Genomic DNA, 20,558 nt, shown 5'->3' with positions numbered 1-20,558 from the left:
TCTGTATAAACAACACCTACAGACCTTGAGTAACATGTTGCATCTTTAAGCCTCAAAAGACTTACAGGCAGGTCAAAAGGTCGCCTTCAGTGTGACAACCACTGAGCGTTGGACATTTTCGTCCTATGGCCGTCTGCTGAGCTACATTCTGTGTGATAGAGGAAACACGCTTTGAGCCATTAACGTGGTGTCAGGGAGTAGAGGAGAGTACCGGGGGGCTGGAAATGTGAGGTATATTAATGTGAGGATCCTGGTGGTTGGGAGACAGAGGCCGATATGTCCGACAGCGGCTGACAGACAGAATACACACATTTTTCAATAGAGTGGTATATTTGATACTGATGTAGGATTATCTGCAAAGTTGGAAATATCTTTTACATGGAGCGCTACATAAAGTGCTGCAGCACATGAACCTCTGAAGACACAATGAGGATCTGATGAGTATTAACGTGGGATGTGATTGTTGCACGTACAAAACTTAATGCATTCATATTCATGAAGCAGGCGCAGACAGTGATTCTCTGAGCAGTAAAGCAGCCTCCTGGGGCGTCAGAGTGGCTCAGCTGGCATGTCGTCCTCTTTTGTCTCTCCCAATTATTTCTGTCTCTGTGTGTGTGAACTACCATATAATGGTAATACTACACAAGTCAGCCGCCCGTGATGAAATGGTGCCCAGGCAGCAGATCCCACTGGCACATTAGCGAGCAAAAAGTCAATGCCATCGTGTCGGCGTGTGTTGAGGGACTTGTTCAACAACCGTGTTCTTTAAGGGGCTTCTGTCCCCCACGTTACTGCGGCTCCAGCCTCGCAGTCGGTGTCGCTGGTCAGCACCACAGTCTTTGTGTGTCAGGTCTCCAACACTTCACCCGACCTTCCATAGTGCATAGTGGTGTGCAAATGAGTGAATCTTCATTTTTGGGTGAACTATCCCTATGATGTGCACACTGCGGGTCTCCTCTGACAGCGGGGGGTTTGTTGAGGTATCCAAAATGCAACAATGACAGTGGTCGACCACTAGATATAGATTTTTTTTTTTTTTGGACAACAAATGCTCAGCTCTATACAACACAGACAGTGACTCCATTTTGAGTGTGAAAATTGTTTTACCGTTAGAAGGGGGTGGGCTGCAAGACGAGCCGCGAGTCCAGGGTGACAGATCTTTTTCTTCAGCAACAGTAGATGGTTGCTTGGGGGTGGGGGGGGATTCCACTTGGGGCACAGATGGTTTTTCAGAAGGTGGCAATTTTCGGAGCAGGGATTTCAGAATCACTTTGTTCCCTGTGCCTTTGCACTGTTGTCCCTCAACGTCTGCTATGTGTCACAGTACAGCTGGTGTATTGTGAAGCAGTCCCACCACCATTATGGATGTTTTTTGGGGGATTTTCTATAGAATAATACATTTCTTCGAATCATTTTCACTTGTCAGATTTAAATTTACAGTGCTGTCTCTGCAAGGATGCTGCTGCGTTTATCGCAGTTCTAGTTAATCCAGAGGCACAGAAATTGCTTTACTGTAACAACCACAACCGGAGATGTACTCTATAAAAGATTCTGCACAGATTTTTATGTTTCAGTGAATGTTTAATTGGGATTTTTGGCTTCACATTGCATCGATGCAGGCCAGTTGATAAACAGTACATGACACACCACAATGCCATAGAGTGATGCAACCCATTGTTAAACTTAACACAATTACAAGGAAAAAGAGAAGCCTTGATCATACGGTGTTGACATGATACCAGACTGCACACAACTGTCACACATAAACATAACTTTGAATTAAAGAGCCAGTTGAAGTAAGAGCAAGAGGCACTGATCAAAATCAAGATCAGATGATCTGCTGTCGGAGCTCGTCTCGTCAACATGTCACCATCAATTTTGCGCCACTGTGCACCATGTCCTTGATATCGGTGACAGCAACAAGACTCCTCCTGTACACTTAATCAGGGACATTTCATTTACAAAAAGAAACACGTGCTTATCATTGCTTTAGCGCTGCTGAGATAAAAGCTTATTCTCCTGCTCCTACTTACTGTAAATGAGCACATTAGGGCTCTGCTGTTTATTTTCTTTCCATTACATGTAAATGAGAGGCACTGGGAGATGAATGGACTCATAGAGGTACAAACCGTTTTCTGGCCTGACTTAAGTTCACAGATCCCTCATATACTGATGGCTAACTTTAACCTCTGCGTTCACAGCTCCACTATTTACTTTAGTTTCTGGATGCAGTCAATGGTCTGCAGGAAGCATCGGTCCAGAACGAGGGAATACCTCTGAGGAGAAGGATGGAGAAAGGAGTCATTCAAACCTGGAATGACAAATAGGTGAGGCTGTTTACGTATGCTGTGTTTACATAAGTTTGTGTTTGGTTTGGTGGGTTATTGGGCATTTTGGAATAAATCTACACCTTTCTGCGTAATACGGCTCATAAAACAATATTAAAATTGTTTGGCAGGGTGTAATTTATTTGGAGGTGATGACACCCTCTAATGACTGAAGCCAGCCGTTGTTGTGCTAATCTTCAGTGCAAAAAAAAGTAGGCATTGTGACCTCGCTCCTATCATGGGTCACATGTTCAAAATAAAAGCTTCGGGTAATATTCTGCATGCTCATAAAAACTGACTTCATTTGTCTGTGAAGTTGTATATATATATATATATATATATAAAATAACAAATTATTGAGTTAAAAATTTTCCCTGGAATTAGATGCAGTTTCGGGACCGTGACAAGTATTTGCTCCATCAACACCTTTCTGATGCACACTGCTACATTTGATATACATTTGGCAAAACCTGCAGGGCACGTGGTCGTGAGGCTCCAGGTATCTCCTCTGCTCCTCCAGCGACACATCTCCCTCCGCTACATCGGAGTGCGCCTCACCCCTCCATCCAGGAGGTATTCAACACAAGCCCTTTTCTGTTGCCCTGAGCATAAAGGCTTTCTTCATCCTGTCCCGAGCGCTGATATTTTTGTCTTGTGGCACTTTCTCGCTCAGTCCAATGGGGACCTGCCAATCTCCCACAGGGCACACTGGAAGAAATAGTGCGGTATTTGAAGCAGCACACTAACTCAGCCACGGTTTTAAATTAAGCGTGATGTGGAAGGAGGGGGGGGGGGGGGTGGGCAGGAGAAGAGGAGGGTGTTTCTGCTGAAATCCTTCTGGCTGCATCGGGAAGAAAATAACTCGGATGTTAGGATGAATGTTTGTATGAATGCTAAGGCCACTCCCACCGGGATACGCACATCAAGAAAAAAGCTCTGAATTAAGAGTTTAAGATCCCATACGTGTGACGTGCTCTGGGGAACACAGGAAGGACTGCAGCTGGAGTTTGTGCAGCTTGAGTCCGCATTCATTTTCAACCACTATTCCCCTGCAGCCGGTTTCAAGTCAGAAATGATTAGCACTAATATTTAAAAGGAATATTCCAGCTCTTTTTTGGGGGACTTAACGGAGGTGTTTACTGTTTGGATTGGCCTGTCACACGTTTACGTACGACCATCTGGAGCCAACACAACTAAAATCCCTCGGAGGGTAACAGCCGTGAAGGCAAACAATGTGTCCAAAACATATGGTGAAGATTTGGCTCCATTCTCATTGATTCAATTGGACGTCTCATTGGTTCACGCAAATAACTTGAAAACATGCATTGCTGCTCTCTACACCTGTAGCTGCACTTGGAGTTGCCAGCAGTGGAAAAAGACACGCATTGATTTAATTAAATGTGACAGAGACATTTATGAAACGGCAATCAGACAAAATATGAAACCACGGGGAGATATCCTATCAGCATGAAGCTTTTCTATAATCGTTAGGAACGCCTGCCTGGAGCCATTAGGGTTGAAACCCCGCTACTCAAGGTAATCAAGTGGTTAAACTGAGGTCACCCGAACTCGCAGAGAAAGAGTCATAATCTGCCGATGACGGTCCGAAAGTAGAAAAAGGAGGAGGATGAGGAGATCTGTGAGTTGTCTGTGCAGCAAGGGGGAGGAGGAGACCCTACAGGCTGCTGTTTGACACGTGTGACAGCAGAAGGTAGGGCTCAGCTGGACGTGAGGCTGAGCAGGGACCTGCCAGCTCCCCTGGTTAGTGTCTCCTCTCTGCTGTCACAGAGCCTGCAGGAAAACATGCTTGACTTGTCTCATCACGTCACTGCAGAGCTCCCCCCCCCCCCCCATCTGAATGAGCAGCCATGAGACAACAAAACAAGAGCAACGTGGAAGTCTCAGCGTCGTCCATACGCGAGGGTTAGAGAGCGTTGGCCATAGGAGGCGTGTGTGCAACGCGAATCTTACTGTGGTTTATACAGTCCTGACATCCGAATGCTCAGAGCCACTGATCCTGAGATGTATATTCATGACAACCAACGACGAAATTCAGAGTATATAATTTACGCAAAAAAAAAAAGCCTTGCCATACCAGAGCTACCCTCACTTTGTATCTAATTTGGTCTGCTCCAGCTGCTGCTCCAGGATCACCATCCTGCGGCGCTCCTCCTGATACTTGTGCTCAGCCTCCGCACACCTCTGGGTCCAATCTTTTTCTCTGGAAGATTCAATTAAAAGAAGATTCTGTCAGTTACCAATTAGCTCAGATAGACATACGCTCAATTTATCTTGATGGTGTCAGTAGAAATGCACTTAAACAAATGAGCACAAATAAATGTGTTTGCTACATCTCGTTCCTCAACATTTATGATTCCTTATTTGTGTCATTTTGCTTAGTTTAAAAGACACATGAACTCTAACCTGTATGTTGTAAGGTGTTCAAATAAAAATAGAGGTCAGAGAGCAATGACTATACAATAAGTATTCATGGCCTTGAGATAGGCACGTACAGTACAATGGGCCATACATCCACAGAGTGTCACTGTGGTGGAGTGTTGCAGCATTTCCTCAAACCCAGTTAGAAAAGGTTTGATGCACTAAAGTGTCAGACTCGCTGTGTGAAAAGAAAATGGGAAAAACATTCCAAGGATTCATAGTCCTTCGGGTAATCAGTGTGACTGCTGCAAAACAAACTTGTACATGGATGCTGTCATCTGTAGGATAATGGCAGCAGACAAACAGCTGACAGTTTATTATATTCACATAAATGTTCTTTAAGTCCCACACAGGATGTTTGCAGGGACAAAGGTAAATGGTGAACAGCCTCATGCTAGATGATTACATAAGGGTCCATCTGCTTTTTTTTTGTGATATTTTGTTGGAATCAGTAGTTGATATAGTTTTCAAATTACAGATCAGCTTCAGAGATGTATGTTCTATCACCGAGTGGGACTAACATGAAAAGATTAAGTGATAACATGGGAAAGGAAAAAAATTTGTCCGGCAGGAAAATACATTGCAGAGACAAAAGTATAAATTACTTTGTCTGTAGGACGTTCACCAGCTCAGAGAGTCTGTCCTTCTCCACACAGAGGACTTTGTATTCACTACACTGGGTCATGAGGGAACTGACATCGGCTGAGCATTGGGGACATTTTGAAGAACCTAGACCCCTGAGAACAGAAGGAAAAGTAACACATAATTTGTGCTGTTAATTACGACACTACATAGTAAATCAGTAAAATCATCACGCATAACAAGGTCCCAGGAATAATGTAAATAGAGGAGCTTTATGTCCACTTACTTGAATTCTGAGCTGCTTTTCACAGAAGGCAGCACCAGTTTATAACCGAATTTAGAAAGTGAACTAGAATAAAGACAGTCAGTCGTATTAACACACAATTGACTGAGGCACCACACTAAATCAATAACCTGATGACTAAAGGTCCCCAGAGCTGAAATGATTAACCCTTACTTTCCCAGTCTAACATCTCTGTCAAAATGCAACAATAAAAATTAGTTAAGGATGAAAGTAAAATAACAGTCTAATGAACATCATCACATTTTAATCCTCTTATTATCGTTTAGCAGGATTTCCATGAGCGCACGTACCCTGAAGATGTTATTCTCTTGTTAATGTCTCCCTCTTCAGGCAGAAAGCCTGCAGTGCAAATGGTCTTCTGGCTGGAGTCTCCCTCTTCCTGTTGTAAAATAACATTTAACGCCTCACCGGATTTTTAACTGAATATTTAATTTATCTGTGACACAGCACAAAAACACTGGGTTTGTGTGAATGACGACGATTAGTTCAAATACCCTTTCATATTAAAAAATGAGACCATTTTGTAAAAATGTAAAACATTTAAATAACTTTTTTCCCCTACCTGGAGGGAGAGCTGCTGGATTTCCTCCTGCAGTTCTTTGATCGTCTCTTCTTTCTCAGCAACTATCTGCTTGAGGTTCTGGACGAGAGCGTAGTGTTCTGCCGACTCGCTGCTCCGCAAGTTGCTCGGGTTCTGCTGGAGCTCCTTGCTCTGGCCGCTCTGCTGTCGGCTGAGCCGTCTCAACACCTCCTGCATCTGGGTCTGCTGCTTCTGCCAGAGGGAGACGAGATAACAAGCAGGTACTGTAGAGAACAATGTGGTGAAACTTGGGCTAATCACAGAATATGCTGCTTTCTGCCTTCTGGGCTTTTTTTGGACCTTATAAATGTAACGTGGAATCCCTCAATATTTAGCCTTCTTTGTTCTGTGGATCAAAACTGAATTGTGTATCAAATAAACCATAATCTAACTATTGCCCTTTAAATGTATTACTGAAACTCACAGCTGTTTGAATTTTGTTGCCCACAATGTTTCGAGCAAATGAAAACCTGTTAAATTCTCCAGAATTAACCCCATATTGTAAAGTGGTTAAACTGAAAACAGGTCATTTTTTTTCTGCTGAAATTATCATCGATTATATACATTATTAAAAGTTTAGTAATTCTTTCAAAACAGCTACTTTAAAATGAAGAAATACTAAAGTGTGTCTGTACGTAACTGTATATTTAATCTTTCTGTAGATATTTTCTTGTGTGTAGTTCCTTACCAGCAAAGCATCCACAAGCTCATTGTCGTGTTTCCCCTTCTCCAGCAGGGTGGAAACTTGGACCTTCAGAGTTTTCATCTCAGCAGACAGAGATTTGTTCCTGGCTTTAGAGGCTTCCATCTTTTTCTTCCCATCCTCGTGGTCTTTCTTGAGGTTCTCATACTCCACTGAGATTCGCTGTGTAAGAGAGCAAGGCCTCGCTACATTAACAAAATCATATTTCAGTTCAATAAATCCTGTTTATAACATATGTATACGCACCTCAAACGCCTCCCTCTTCTCCTTCTCCATGGAGCGGATGTAGCTGAGGTTCCTCTCTTGAGGAGGGGTCTTCAGAAGGACCCCCGGGCCCAGGAACTCGTCCTCCACACTCAGGACGCTTGGCTGTCGCCGCTGAGTCGACTGGTTCAGCTGCTGCTCGAGTTCGCGCACCTGTGGAACAAGGTCAATCCATCTATGTCTTTTACACGGCTTGTGCAACAGCCCGATTTTTATGATTTTACATTTTATTGTCCAATTTTAAAAACATGAATTATTGATATTGTGCCAATGATGCTCATGTTGTGCAAATCAATACTGTGCATCTAAAATGATTATTATGGTAATAATAATGGGAATATATATCCACCATTGTTCTGACCATAAGTGGATCTGCACTTCCCTTGTAAATATTATTATTAGTGGTATTTTTGGAATAATGAATGTGTAATAAACTTGCCAAAACACCAAACTGACTGATGTAATTAATACAATTGAAATTACTAGTGACAATGTCATTATTATTTGTTTATATTTTCAAAAAATATCCTGCCAGCCCTAATCAGCAATCATGTGTTAGAGGCTCTGAAAAGCCCTCTGTTAATGTGATTAACCGCGTCGCTTAACGTTGAGGAGCAAATCACGATTGAGGAGATCCTTTAATTCAGCCTCACCTTCGTCTGAAGAACCAGTATCTGTTGAGCGCGACCTCTGAAGCTCCCCGGGCAGCTCAGTAATTGCTGAAGGTTGACCTCCTCTCCAACCTCACTGATTAAAACCTGCAGCAACAGAAGAACAGATTTTAGAACATAGCGGTCATTGCATGATCTGCCACTCGGGCTGAAGAAAAAAAAAAAAGAAGATTCTACCTTCTGAGCTACTTTCAACTCCTGTTTGAGGGACTGGACCTGGTTTCGACATTCAGCCGATCTCAGTTTGGCTGCGGCTAATTTCTCCTGCAGCGATTTCACCGCTGGATTTTCCTGCGTTTGCGATCAAATGATAAACCATTTTAGATTTGATTGCAATCGTAGTTAGGAAATGTTATTTTTTACTGCATCTTCTTTAATAATTACCTCACAGTCTTCTGATAATCTTTTTATCTGGGATTTTGTGTCTGTGCTTTGCCCAGGGGGAGAGTGCGCCAACGCAGACTGTAGCTAGGGGAAGGAGCACAACATTAGAATGATCTTTAATTATTGTGAACTTTAACAAACCTTCATCCGATAAATCAGATTAAATGACACCAGACTTTGTCACCTCTTTCTCAAGCTCTTTGATTCTGTTGCTGTTTTGCTTGGACCTGGTCTTTTCTCTCTCGATCTCAGCGTTCAGCTCCCTGTTCTTCTTGGACAGGTCAACAATCCTGGTGGCTGCTGCGTCGCCCGCCAAGCCCGACGTGCCTGAGGACGAAGACACACGGTGTGAGCACATGTAATCATCTCTGGGGTGTGTCACAAGTTTATGGTTTTTGCATCTACACCTGCTAGGGCCAGTCGTTCTTCTTCTCTTTTCCTCCTGAGGTGTTTAATCTCAAAATCCTTTTCTCCGAGGAGTTTGAAGAGACGACCATTTTCATCTTTGAGCTCTCGCAGCTCATCAAGCAAATTCGGCTCGTCGTCTGGCACATGTCTATGGGAAGGTAATCAAGGTCAAAAACAAAGATTGATTATGCAGAGGGTGAAGATTCCAAACCTCAAGTAACTCCCTAAGACATGTATGCTGCCCCTGAGGAAAAGCACATTTAATTCATCCTCACTTTTTGTAAGCAGGCCGGTGGTCTGCCTGAATGTCTTGTTTCAACACGCCCGAATCCTCCTGTGTAACCTCCACATTAAGCTTATCCGGTTCTTTCTCCATTCTCCTGTCCAGCTTTCGCTTCTCCTGCTGCTTCTGCAGCGTTTGGAACTGAAGCCGCAACTCGTCCAGCTCGTCACAGCGGGCCATGATCTGCGACACGTACACCATGAGCAGAGAATAACGGTGGGAGATGATGGATAGATATCAATGAGTTTTCAGCTGTTTTTGGATGTCTCTCTAATCTTTAAGGTTCTGAACGGTCTAGCCCCTCCACCATTACACAATTTTATAAAGAAGAAATCCCCTACAATAAATACACGAGCACTAACTAGAGGTGACTGCGAAATACAACGCCGCAAGACCAAATTTGGTCAAATGGTGGTGTCCATCAGAGGAACACAGTCCTGGAATATATTACCAACACATGTTAGAGACTGTGCCACTTACACCACCTTTAGAAAAAACCTTAAACAGTGGTTAGTAGCAAGCCAGACCTGCTCTCATATGTAACCTTTGGTCATTCTAATTTTTTAACATGGACTCTTGATATGGGGACCTATTTTGTGTGTAAAAGTGTTTTTTTAATCTATTTTGTATACTGGTATGTTGTTTTTATGTTCTTGACTTGCCTTAGGACAACGGATGAAAATTAGCAATTAAGCTAACTCCCGCATATTTATATTGATGCTCTGGCTGACATATTGATTAATGTGCACTGTCCTAATCAAATAAAATAAATAATAATAAATAGAAAGTACATATGTTGTCTATACTTATAAATAAAAAGGGATTTTCATGATATCCTCAACACATTGTGGGGTTTGTAAAGGCTGCACATAGAACAGCTTGAGTTGTATTTCTTTCACATTTACTAGGATACTCCATCGTTTGTTGTGTTGTTGTGTTGATCTGGGAGGAAAAGTCACAATACACGGTTACTAATGAGTTTGAATTTGTGTTAATGGCAGTGAAAGGGACAGCAGAGCCAGATGACAGTTGCTATCCTACAGAGACATTAAAGCTCTCGAGCGCTGCTGATGACTGTTGGTGTGAATCCAGCGCAACAGGTTCAATCTGCCTCCAGAGCTTTAAGCAAAACACCAGTAATTGCCAGTAACCGACGTGCAAAGCAATTAGTGAGATAGTGTTGAAGTTAATAGTGAATATACGCCGCAGGTTTCTCTGAGATAACAAAGAGAACAGCACAGATTAAATTGTGACCTCACCTGTGGTTCAGTTACGTGGTGAACGAAAGTGAAGCAGCTTCCCCATTGACTGCGGCGTCTCCGTGTCCATGGCAGCGGTCCTCCAAAGACTGAGATCTCGCGGGAGCAAGAATGAAGTCCCGCCCCTCCCCTGTCACTCTGATAGCTGCCTCTTGGTTGGTTTAGGCACGCTGAGTGATGATTGGTGAGAGTCTCCATGGTGGACCAATGAGAGGCAGAGGAAGAGCGGGTCTTCGTCCCACCTCGATTTTATTAAAAAATAAATAAATGGGAGCTTTGAGTTATCTTACATAAAAACGTTGAGGTTATATTGATATAATATATTATATAATATTGCACCTTTCATACAAGAAATGCAGCCCAAAGAGCTTCACATACATTAAAGATAAAATAAAAACATATTCAAATGTAATTCATATGAGTGAACATATTTTAGGTGACATAGCAAATATGTAAAAGAAAAGAAGAGATAACAGAAAACAGAAAAGAAAGAAAGTGATACAAATTACAAAAGCACAGGAGTGTGGACAAGTTAAAGATCAATTTAAAGGCTGAAGTCAAGTCAAAGTTCTCTTTTAGAAACCTTTACTGAACTAGCTTCTCTGATATGTAGCGGCGGACTGTTCCACAATTTTGGAGCAAAGTTTACAAAAGCTGCGTCTCAGATTGTCTTTTGGATGTTGTTGGCAACCTCTAGATTTGCTGCAGAGGATCTCAGTCATCTGAAAGGTAACTAGAGAATCAGCTATGTAACTCAGTTCCAGCTCATTCACAGCCTTGTGTGTAAGGAAGAGAGCCTAAAAGTAATATTATACAAATAATTTAACATTATATAGAAAATATATAAATACTTTTCACAGAAAACCGCCGTTTTTAGAAAATTTATGCAAACAAGTCCTGCCCAGGCCCCTAGTTTGGTTGATTTCCTACAGACATATGAAGACAATATTGTGTTACTTCACCCTGTCATGCATTACTAGGACACTACTGCAGGAGGTAGTGTTGTGGGTTTAGGACACAAGATTCTCAGATTCAGTTATTTATTTGTTCTGTGTCTTAGTTTCGCAGAAAACAGACACATTACACATTACAAATAAACTAAAAGAACTGGCAAAACCATTGAGTGCGTCAACAAATGACAGTTGCACAAGACGAACTGGAGCACAGGTGTCACCGTTTTCTCTGTTGTGAGGAACGTTCGTCACTGCCAGGACTGCAGAGCCACAATGACTCAGCCGTTTACTGGATTTGCTCAACACACAGGGATGTAATTCAATAAAACATTGACCTGTCAGTTACAGAGAACAGGAGGCTTTTCTTTGATGGGAGTGGAAGGGTCATGTTCAAACATATGCAATAGTTTTATTGTTTGGACTTTCTTGGACACCTACTGTATCTCTGGTAAATGATCGGTAAAAGACGGTAACATTTAAATCTATCATTATTATTATTATTACCACTGCTAGTAATACAGCTTAAAAAGAACTCACGACAAACATTTTCGAGAGAAAAAGAAAAGAAACAAATATCAAAAAATAACTTTCTTCTGTATTTGCACACAACATTCAAAACTCCACTTTATTTAAAACTTAACAAGGCGTGTATTCAAGCAGACATGATATCATACTGCACAATCTGTAGGTTGGATTTCAGTTGGTTTATACTGTAGGTCTCAAAAGACCATGGGAAATACTGGACTCTTCATCAATACATGAGAGAAATTCGAAAAAAAAGACGTGGCCTTTACAATCAATTCTTACAAAACTATATATTTTACATTAATGGTTTGAAGATGGCTTACTTTTTTCTTTTTACATTTTCTTGTGATTATTCAAAAGATGTTTTATGGAGTGATGCTATGGTGATCCAAAAAACGGCTTGTCTTCTAATAGTTTTATGAATGTGAGAGCTCGGGCCAGTGCTGTCAACGTCTTCCTCAAGATGCCTTTCTTTTCTTTGTTTTAAAAGGCTACAGTGCAAACAAGCATTTCGTTTGGCAAAACATCCCCAAATTGGATCCTTCAAGAACACAGAAATAAAGGAAAATACAATGATCATCATCCTGGTATCTCTGTTTGCTTTTAATCCAGATCCAACCTGCTCACACTGTTTTCAAATATGCTACATTTTCTAAAAAACTAATTTACTCAAGTTAAGAGGCAAAAAAAAACCCCAGACTTATCAAACCGGCTGGTTTATATCCACAAACCCACACAGAGGGACCAGTGTTCACAGCTGAGACCAGTAAACCTCACTCTCAACACAGAAGTGGTAGCTGGGTACTACTTACAAGTTCAGAACTGTAGTCAATAAATTATATCTATTTACAGTAGGAGTGAGCTGCTGAAGGGGTACGTCCATACAAAGGATATGATGCACCTGTGAAGATAACACTCTACACACCTTAACATGAGGTATATATTAAGGGACATAGAACCAGTGTAGGAGGCCGGGTTCACTTGTTTTCCGCCGCTTTCAGTTCTCTGGGCTTTACGATGTAATCCCTGTACATCGAATATAGGACTCCTGCAAACAGAGCAACACGGGAATGAGTTAAATGAAAGGTTTCACATCTACTGAGCAGCAGATCAGACGAATATTGCAGCTCAGACTTTATCATTGACAAGTTAAAGTGGTCAGAATGGAACCAGGCAAAATCCTGCTTGATATTTTAATCCATATATTATACAAAATTTTGGTGAGTGTTCTTCCAAACATACGAGTATCAGGGCCATTTTAAGTGAATTTAAATCAATGGAGATTACAGGAATCACATTGCATTTTTAAGTCATACGTTTATAACATCACACGAAAAAAAGTCATATGTAGAGTTATAATTTCAGAGCACATGTCATTTTACAGAGGAAATATCAGAAGATCCGTCTGCTGTCTGTTCTAAAGTGACAGATGTGCAGCATTTTGTTGAGTCATTCTCTATTCTGAAGAAGGAACCAAGCAGATTTGGAGGAAAAGGACTGATGTTGTGGAGGAGGAATGGAAGGCCAACACTGGATCTTTGGCCAGTCAGGCGTTCCCCTTGCTGCTTATTTCCTAAAATCTTTAGGACCTTTTCCTCATTGCATTACAACTTTATTCCCATATTATTACGACTTCCTCCCCCATTACGACTCAACAGCTCTAATATACGGCCCTGATACTCCATTGAACAAACCACTACGACTCAAAAACATGTAACTGGGTTAAAAATAAACTGACACCATATAGCAAAGATGTAATCAGATATTTGACACATCCCCCTCTGTGTTAATATTCATTTCATATAACTTTGGTAATGAGTGTTCGTCCAAATCAGGGCTTTAATAAAAGCATTATGGTACAAACTGAAACCATTAGCTAACCACAGGTTACGTACCAAGAGTCATGGCTCCCACCACAAAGCCCTGAGCAGCTACTCGCATGTGGATCAGGTGCACTGACATTTTAGTGTCTCCTCGACTCTTCATCTTGATCAGTCTGTACCCGACGATGGCGAAGAACCCTGCTAGTCCTGCAAGGAGCCAGAAAAGAAAAGTTCAATCCACAATAACCACAACAAAACCGGGGTGTGTTGACTCTTAACACAGATATGTGCGGACAAGGGGGTTCCACACAGATCACTCTTCAACGATAAACACACTTCTACTTTAATTTGAAGATGCTAAGTTGAATGTGAGTATATCTAACTAATGGTCTCTTTATGATGTAATCATGAGGGCACAGCATGTACTCACCCACTGGAACAAATGGATTCTCCTTGGCCTTCCGCATGAACTTGGACTCATTCTCAGTGTAGGTGGACATCCTGACTGAAAAGACGAGGAAAAAGTTCAATAGTATATATACATATGTTCAAATATTCAACTTATATACTCCAAGATACCATAGCATGCTAGCGCACTCAAAAGGGATTGAGTTCTCACTATAAACCTAAACTTCGCCTCTGGATCGTCTTAATGTTTTACCAATCGATACTGATCGATACTCTTCAAGTTTGTATCGCTCTGTTCTGACCTGTGGTTGATCCCACGTGAAGAGCTCAGAGGTTACACATGAAGGGCAGAGCCGAGTCTCCTCCTCTTTTAAAGGCCTAAATAACTGCAAGTTCTACACACTGTCACATCCACCAACCGCTGTACATGTATAATCAAACAGTAGCAGCCATTTAAAGTGGTTTACAGTTCCCGAGCGCATGTCATATTAGAGAAGAACGTGTGAGAATAAATGAGCCCAGAGAGGATTTCAGTCCTAACAGCTGATCGATCACCCACACGATCCCGACGCTTACCTGTTTGGTTCAAGTGAGTCTGGCCGAATCAGCTGCGAGGGAAAGTATCCGTGTCGGTTTTCTCTTTACGAGTCTTTTCAGATCGCACTTCGCATCAGCAGGAAGTAATGCGCCGGCTCCGTGATGTAACCAGCGGTGCACGCAGGTCCTACGTCATCAGGCCATCACGAGCGTGCTGCGTTCGCGCCACAGGAGAAAATGTGACATAAGAAACTCAACTTGGAAATGTCGAGGCCCGGGCCAATTATAGTCCTGCGACTGCAACCGCGGCTGGCCACGCAGTTGCATCGACGGACTCGTTTTGGTTTATAGTTCTCCAAGGGTTGCGCGTGTTATAAAGCAATTCTCCGCCAGAACACTAGGCGGAGTAACGTATTTTGTCGAAGACGACCTTAGAGACACCTGACGTTGCTGTGTCATATGCTCTTCTTACCTTTGCTGTCAGGGCCATATTTAGGCTTTTTTGGGCCCATGGAGAGATTTGGTTTTGAGGTCCCTCTTCACATAAGAACCATTTAATCTATAACATAAAAACATTCACATGTTGCAATTCATATTCTCTTCTTTCTATGAATTAACATCTTCACCAAACATTAAAAAGCTGTTTATTTCACATACAGCTCCGCTGTTGCTTCTTTTGCAAGTTTCCAATGAGGTGTTAGAACCAGTAGGTGGTGCTCTGTATAAAGGAAACCAACAGAGCAAACAGATGACAATGTAGAGTAGTAAATCAGACAACATGACCAGTTCAGATAAGTTTTGGCGATATTATTTTGATTCTTTTACTACTTTTAAAAGATGAACAATGAAATAAAGACAAAACTAACCGTAACAATTTGAGAGTCTTCTCAGCCCTCTACACTGATATTTGAAACGAGGACATCGATCGGGATCCCTGTGTGCAATCCCTACAGTCCACTTGGCAGAGCTTTGCCTTTTGTAGCTTTACTGTTACAGACGTGCATAAATATTTAATGTGTGTGAGTCTCAACTGTATTTTTATTGTGTTGCCTGCAACTGCTCTGAGTTAGGTTGTGGACAAGTGGTACAGGAAGTGGTAAATTACATTCATTTACAAAACAATGTGCTAGATTGGTTGATGTTTGGAAATCATTACCTCATGTATTTTGTCATCTTGTGAGCCTTATCCCCACCAGATTCTTAAAGTCACAGCAAATCTGTAGCATTTGTAGTTTCTGTTTACTGCAAATATAGAGTAAGATGAGAGACCGCTTTTTTTTTTTTACAAGGGTGAGTGACTAAGGCAAGCATCTGCTAATACGAACCTCTTGTATGTAACATTTATGTAACATCAAAATTCATCGAGAGGATGTTTTTTAGAAAATGTGTATAATTTCACACTTTTTCACATAATAATAATAATAAAACAAATGACATGTTATGAAGCCAAAGTTGAAGATTTTTATGAAATGGGACAAAGAAAAAAAGATTAAACATAACAGCCCAAATACTGATAGAAATAATCAAGCTGTCAATGAGTAACATTTGCTGGAACAATAAAGGAACTGACTGCACAAATACGTCACAGCTAACTTAAAGTATGGTCCCCCGAAGTAACATTGGGGTTAGATTGAGCCATTTAAAACAATAACTGTGGGAAGAAGATGAAAAGTGTTAATTCTTTACTGTTTATTTCTATGGTTTCGTAATTTGCAATATTGCAGTGTAAGATGGCACAGAAACATGTTTTACTGGCATACTGTTAACATCCCTGTCTCATTTTAATATACAACTTTGACTCTTATTTCCTTGTTTGTTTAATGTGGTTTAAACAGGATACGCTATCCTATGATTTTACAGAAAATGTCTAGAAGCAATCCTTGTTCATTATCATTTCAAATGTTTATACAGTCGAAGTCCACATTCATGCAAAGCCAATACAATCATCCCTGTAGCTGTCAGCCTAACCGTCAGCATGGTAATAGATGTAACTTATCACTTGTTATTAACTTATTCTAAACATCATGGTGGAGTGTCCTGTTTGATCCAGGATGATTAAAACTACCACCTCATTTATTCACAAAGAAATTAACGGCCATGTAACATTGGAACTCTAAAACCCATGACTGATTCCTGTAACAGATACAGAGTGATTAGGAGTTAAACTCCACATTTTGCATTATGTAGAGAAATGTTGCTCCTCCCTCTGGGAGCAGATTCTGGTAGGTGCATGATGAGAAAAAAAATGTTTTACAAGTACAGCCAACCGCATGTTTACTTGTTTGTCCCTCTCAATTTGGCTCCATGAAAAGCCACAATATTTAAAATGAATCAAATATGAACCTTTAATACCCGTTGAGTCGTGTCACATGTCACACACACGCAATTCTCTCTATAGTTGTGAGGATACTCATTGACTTAATGCAGTCCCCAGCCCCTTACCCTAACCTTAACCATCACAACCAAATGCCAACCATTGCCTAAACTAAACCTAATTCTAACCCTAAACCTAAAACAAAGTCTTAAAACGAAGTTTTAATATTTAAAATATTGATATTAAATCATAACTCTAATCCCTTCAAAGGAAGGGAAAAGATAGCAAATTAATTGATAAAGATCAGTCTCATTTAGATCTAGTTCAATTAGATGGAGTTTTTTGACAGTGTAGCAGTATGTAAATTAGTGGGGGTTCTCAAAATGGTGGCTTACCAAAAGAGTAAAGGCTGAATTATAGTCCTGCGACTGCAACCGCGGAAGGCCACGCAGTTGCATCGACGGACTCGTTTTGGTTTATACTTCTCTAACGTGCTGCGCGTGTTGCAACGCAATTCACCGCCAGAACACTAGGCGGAGTAAAGTTTTTTTTTCAAAGACAAATCACACAAAGAAGAGACGTCTTCTTCTTCGTCGACTGTTTATTTACATCGCCACTGCGGCTCTTCGTATCCGTTTTCTGGCGGATAAATCCGCCAGTCAGTGACGGGTTAAACAAGTGCTCATACATTTGGATCTCTTCTGCCAAACGCTCTTCTATTTGGTCCAAATTCGTTCTTCTAAATCTTCCATGGTTTCTGCCGATAATGTGGGTCATGAAACCGGAAACTAGACACCGGACGGGATGTAGTAAGCAGACCAATCATAGCCTTGCGGGCTGCGTGAGGCTCGTGTCGCTTTGTCCTATAGTAAAAAAATTGGCGGACGCACGCAAGCCGCAAGAGGGGGCACGCAAGCACGCAAGGGGCTAGATTAGAGACCGTGACACAAATGAATACAAGCAAATTGTAACCTGGGTTGCGTCCTTTAACATGAAAGCAATACCTGTTGCTGACTCTCTGATTGTTGATGTGTTTGCTCATTCCCAATTCTGGAACGACTTACTGGCTGTAATAAAAAAAAAAAGAGTATTTTTCTGATTTGAAAATCCTTTATTAAAACGTTCTTAAGTAAAAAGCTTTCATCTCTGTGTAAGTTTATATTTTTTTTCATTTTAAAGAGTTGTTTTACTATCCAGTCAAACATTCTGTAAAAGTACAAACAGGTAAATAAATATTAGTGGTAAGGATAATTTGACCGATAGTAAACCGAGGAGCATTGAACTCGGCATCAATAGTCCAGCCCCTTCGTAAATTCAAAGATGGTTAAAGGAGAATGAGATAAAGCTCCCACCACAATGAGCGTGTTGTCTTTTCTGGCGATCATGTAACAGTTTCAGCTCCTGATGTAGTATAGATTTTACTGTCCTCTAAACTCTTTAAATGTTAATGTAATTGTTACATGAAGAAGTCTCTGTTATGTTTTGTCTCTTCGTGCTGTGCTCAGCCTGTTTATTTCAACATCTTACTCGAAAAGACCACAGCGTATCCGACCCGAAGGAGGAAGTAGGTGGAGGTGGATCCTCTTGCTTCAGGTGTTAATCTCTGAGAAGACGGAGGGTGTACGTGCGTCACGAGGGCTTGTGGAAGCACGTTTCTGCAATGTGCAGAGACCCAGAATATGTGAAATGTTACTATAATAACTATTTATCAACTTTGATGACTTCCAATCCATATTTGTTAAAAAAACTTTGATCTAATAATATCATTCTAATAATTTGGTAATTTTCTTAACAAAGTTACAAAGTGATTCCCACGTCAATAAAACAACAACACAAAAGAGACATTTTAGAATATCATTTATTTGATTATATAATTTTTTTATTCAATGCTGACATTGTAATAGGATGTATCATAAAGTTTGTGGTTTAAATCATGTATTGTCATATATAAATTCCTGTGTGATGAAATTCTTTCTTTGCAATCCAATATGAATACCATGTTTTCTAAGATAAAAAATAAATATGTTTCATAACAAAACAATTTTAAAGAAATTTACGGAAGTAATTATCAATGATAATCAATCAGACAAATGTTTATGTTTATGATGATTCTTCAAACAACTTGTAGTGATGCTCTTAACTACACTTAGAATGTTTGGCTGTCATAGAATTTGATCAGCTGTTAAAAGTGATGACTAAATATATAAAACACTTACTCATCCCCTGAGCAATTAAATCTCTGACGTCGCTGTGTCGTAACCTCTTCTTACCTTTGCTGTCAGGGCCATGTTTACTCTTTCTTGGGCCCAAGAAGAGATTTGGTCTGAGGTCCCTCTTCACATTTTATTCATAATTGTATTCACTTCATGCCTTTTCCACCCTTACAACTGTAAATAGACACATTGTCAACATTATGCTGCATAAAAACCACGATATCTCTCTCTCGGTGATGATTTTCCACTAAATTGCTGATAAAGTCAAATGATGACACATTTCCAGAGCAGATGTTGTGTTTGTTGAGTCAAGTAAGAAGACTTTACATATGATTGATACAAATTTGTTTCATGAACCCAGAGACACTTGATTATTCTCATAAATTGAAATAAGAATTCAATGGGTGTTGCCAAAATATAGGAAATAAGTAAGAATCATTTAATCTATAACATACAAACTATACACACACTGCATTTCGTATTCCCTTCTCTCCATAAAGTAATGTCATCACCAAACATTTTTAAACTTTTTAATTCAATACATCAACACATATATAAACCTCGTAAAAATAAAAACTTGCATACAGTTCAGCTGTTGCTTCTCTTGCAAGTTTCCAATGAGGTGTTCGAACCAGTCGGTGCTGCTCTACATAAAGTAAACCAACAGAGCAAACAGATGATAATGTAGCGTAGTAAATCAGATAACTTGACAAGTTCAGGCATGTTTTGGTGACGTTATTTTGATTATTTTACTACTTTCAAAAGATGAACAATAAAATTAAGACAAAACCAACCGTAACAATGTGAGAGTCTTCTCGGCCCTCTACACTGATCTTTGTAACGAGGACATCGATCGGGATCCCTGTGTGCAATCCCTACAGTCCACTGGGCAGAGCTTTATCTTTAGTAGCTTTACTGTCACAAAGGTACGTGAATGTTTAATCTGCCATGAGGCATGTCAGGAGTTTGAACCGTCTGGTTTCGCCAGAAAGTGGAGATTTTATCAAAGACTTTTCTCTTATCTTGAACTTTGCCTGTTGTGTTAAAGCCTTGAATTACAATTGAATGAACTTGTGTTTGAGAATTATTTTTATATTTCCAGACTTCTCCTAATAACAAAGCATGATTTTGATAACAAAAATGACGTTTTACGAAGCCATAGTTGAAGATTTCTATGACATGGAACTAAAATAAAAAGGATCAACTATGACTCACAGGTTAATGAATGATATGCTACATCCGTGCATTATTGCAATGTGTGTGAGTCTCAACTTTTTTTTTTTTTTTGTGTTGCCTGCAACTGCTCTGAGTTTGGTTGTGGACAAGTGGTACAGGAAGTGGTAAATTACTTTTCATTTACAAAACAATGTGCTAGATTGGTTGATGTTGGGAAATCATTACCTCGTGTATTTGTCATTTTGTGAGCCTTATTCCCACCAGATTCTTAAAGTCACAGCAAATCTGTAACATTTGTAGTTTCTGTTTACTGCAATAGAGTGAGATGAGAGACTGCTTTTGTTTTTTTAACAAGGGGGGAGTGACTAAGGCAAGCATCTGCTAATGTGGACCTCATGTGTTTAA

At 40.5% G+C, this 20,558-nt stretch overlaps 2 protein-coding genes across 3 annotated transcripts; both read right to left on the bottom strand.

Moving 5' to 3' along the window:
• Positions 1–1,560: 1,560 nt before the first annotated feature.
• ccdc13 (coiled-coil domain containing 13) lies at positions 1,561–10,417 on the bottom strand. Its single transcript, XM_062404570.1, has 15 exons — positions 10,205–10,417; positions 8,938–9,128; positions 8,662–8,810; positions 8,439–8,581; positions 8,255–8,338; positions 8,048–8,161; positions 7,853–7,957; positions 7,182–7,352; positions 6,921–7,097; positions 6,215–6,424; positions 5,943–6,031; positions 5,635–5,697; positions 5,372–5,503; positions 4,438–4,548; positions 1,561–2,311 (listed from the first exon to the last, which is right to left on the bottom strand). Exons 1-15 carry the CDS (start codon positions 10,400–10,402, stop codon positions 2,302–2,304), a joined length of 1,947 nt encoding a protein of 648 aa, XP_062260554.1. The 5' UTR covers positions 10,403–10,417; the 3' UTR covers positions 1,561–2,301.
• A 1,347-nt stretch (positions 10,418–11,764) lies between these two features.
• higd1a (HIG1 hypoxia inducible domain family, member 1A) lies at positions 11,765–14,730 on the bottom strand. Of its 2 annotated transcripts, none has more exons than XM_062404549.1 (4): positions 14,490–14,730; positions 13,936–14,010; positions 13,578–13,712; positions 11,765–12,730 (listed from the first exon to the last, which is right to left on the bottom strand). In XM_062404549.1, the coding sequence occupies exons 2-4, from the start codon at positions 14,003–14,005 to the stop codon at positions 12,660–12,662; spliced, it is 276 nt and encodes a 91-aa protein (XP_062260533.1). In that variant the 5' UTR covers positions 14,006–14,010; positions 14,490–14,730; the 3' UTR covers positions 11,765–12,659. The 2 variants fall into 2 exon arrangements, with proteins under 2 accessions (XP_062260533.1, XP_062260534.1); XM_062404550.1 differs by lacking the exon at positions 14,490–14,730 and adding an exon at positions 14,103–14,476.
• Between the last annotated feature and the right edge of the window lie 5,828 nt (positions 14,731–20,558).

The sequence above is a fragment of the Platichthys flesus genome, chromosome 14, assembly GCF_949316205.1.
Source record: "Platichthys flesus chromosome 14, fPlaFle2.1, whole genome shotgun sequence".
Classification (NCBI taxonomy): Eukaryota; Metazoa; Chordata; class Actinopteri; order Pleuronectiformes; family Pleuronectidae; genus Platichthys; species Platichthys flesus.
This window is presented reverse-complemented; position numbering and strand designations above follow the sequence as displayed.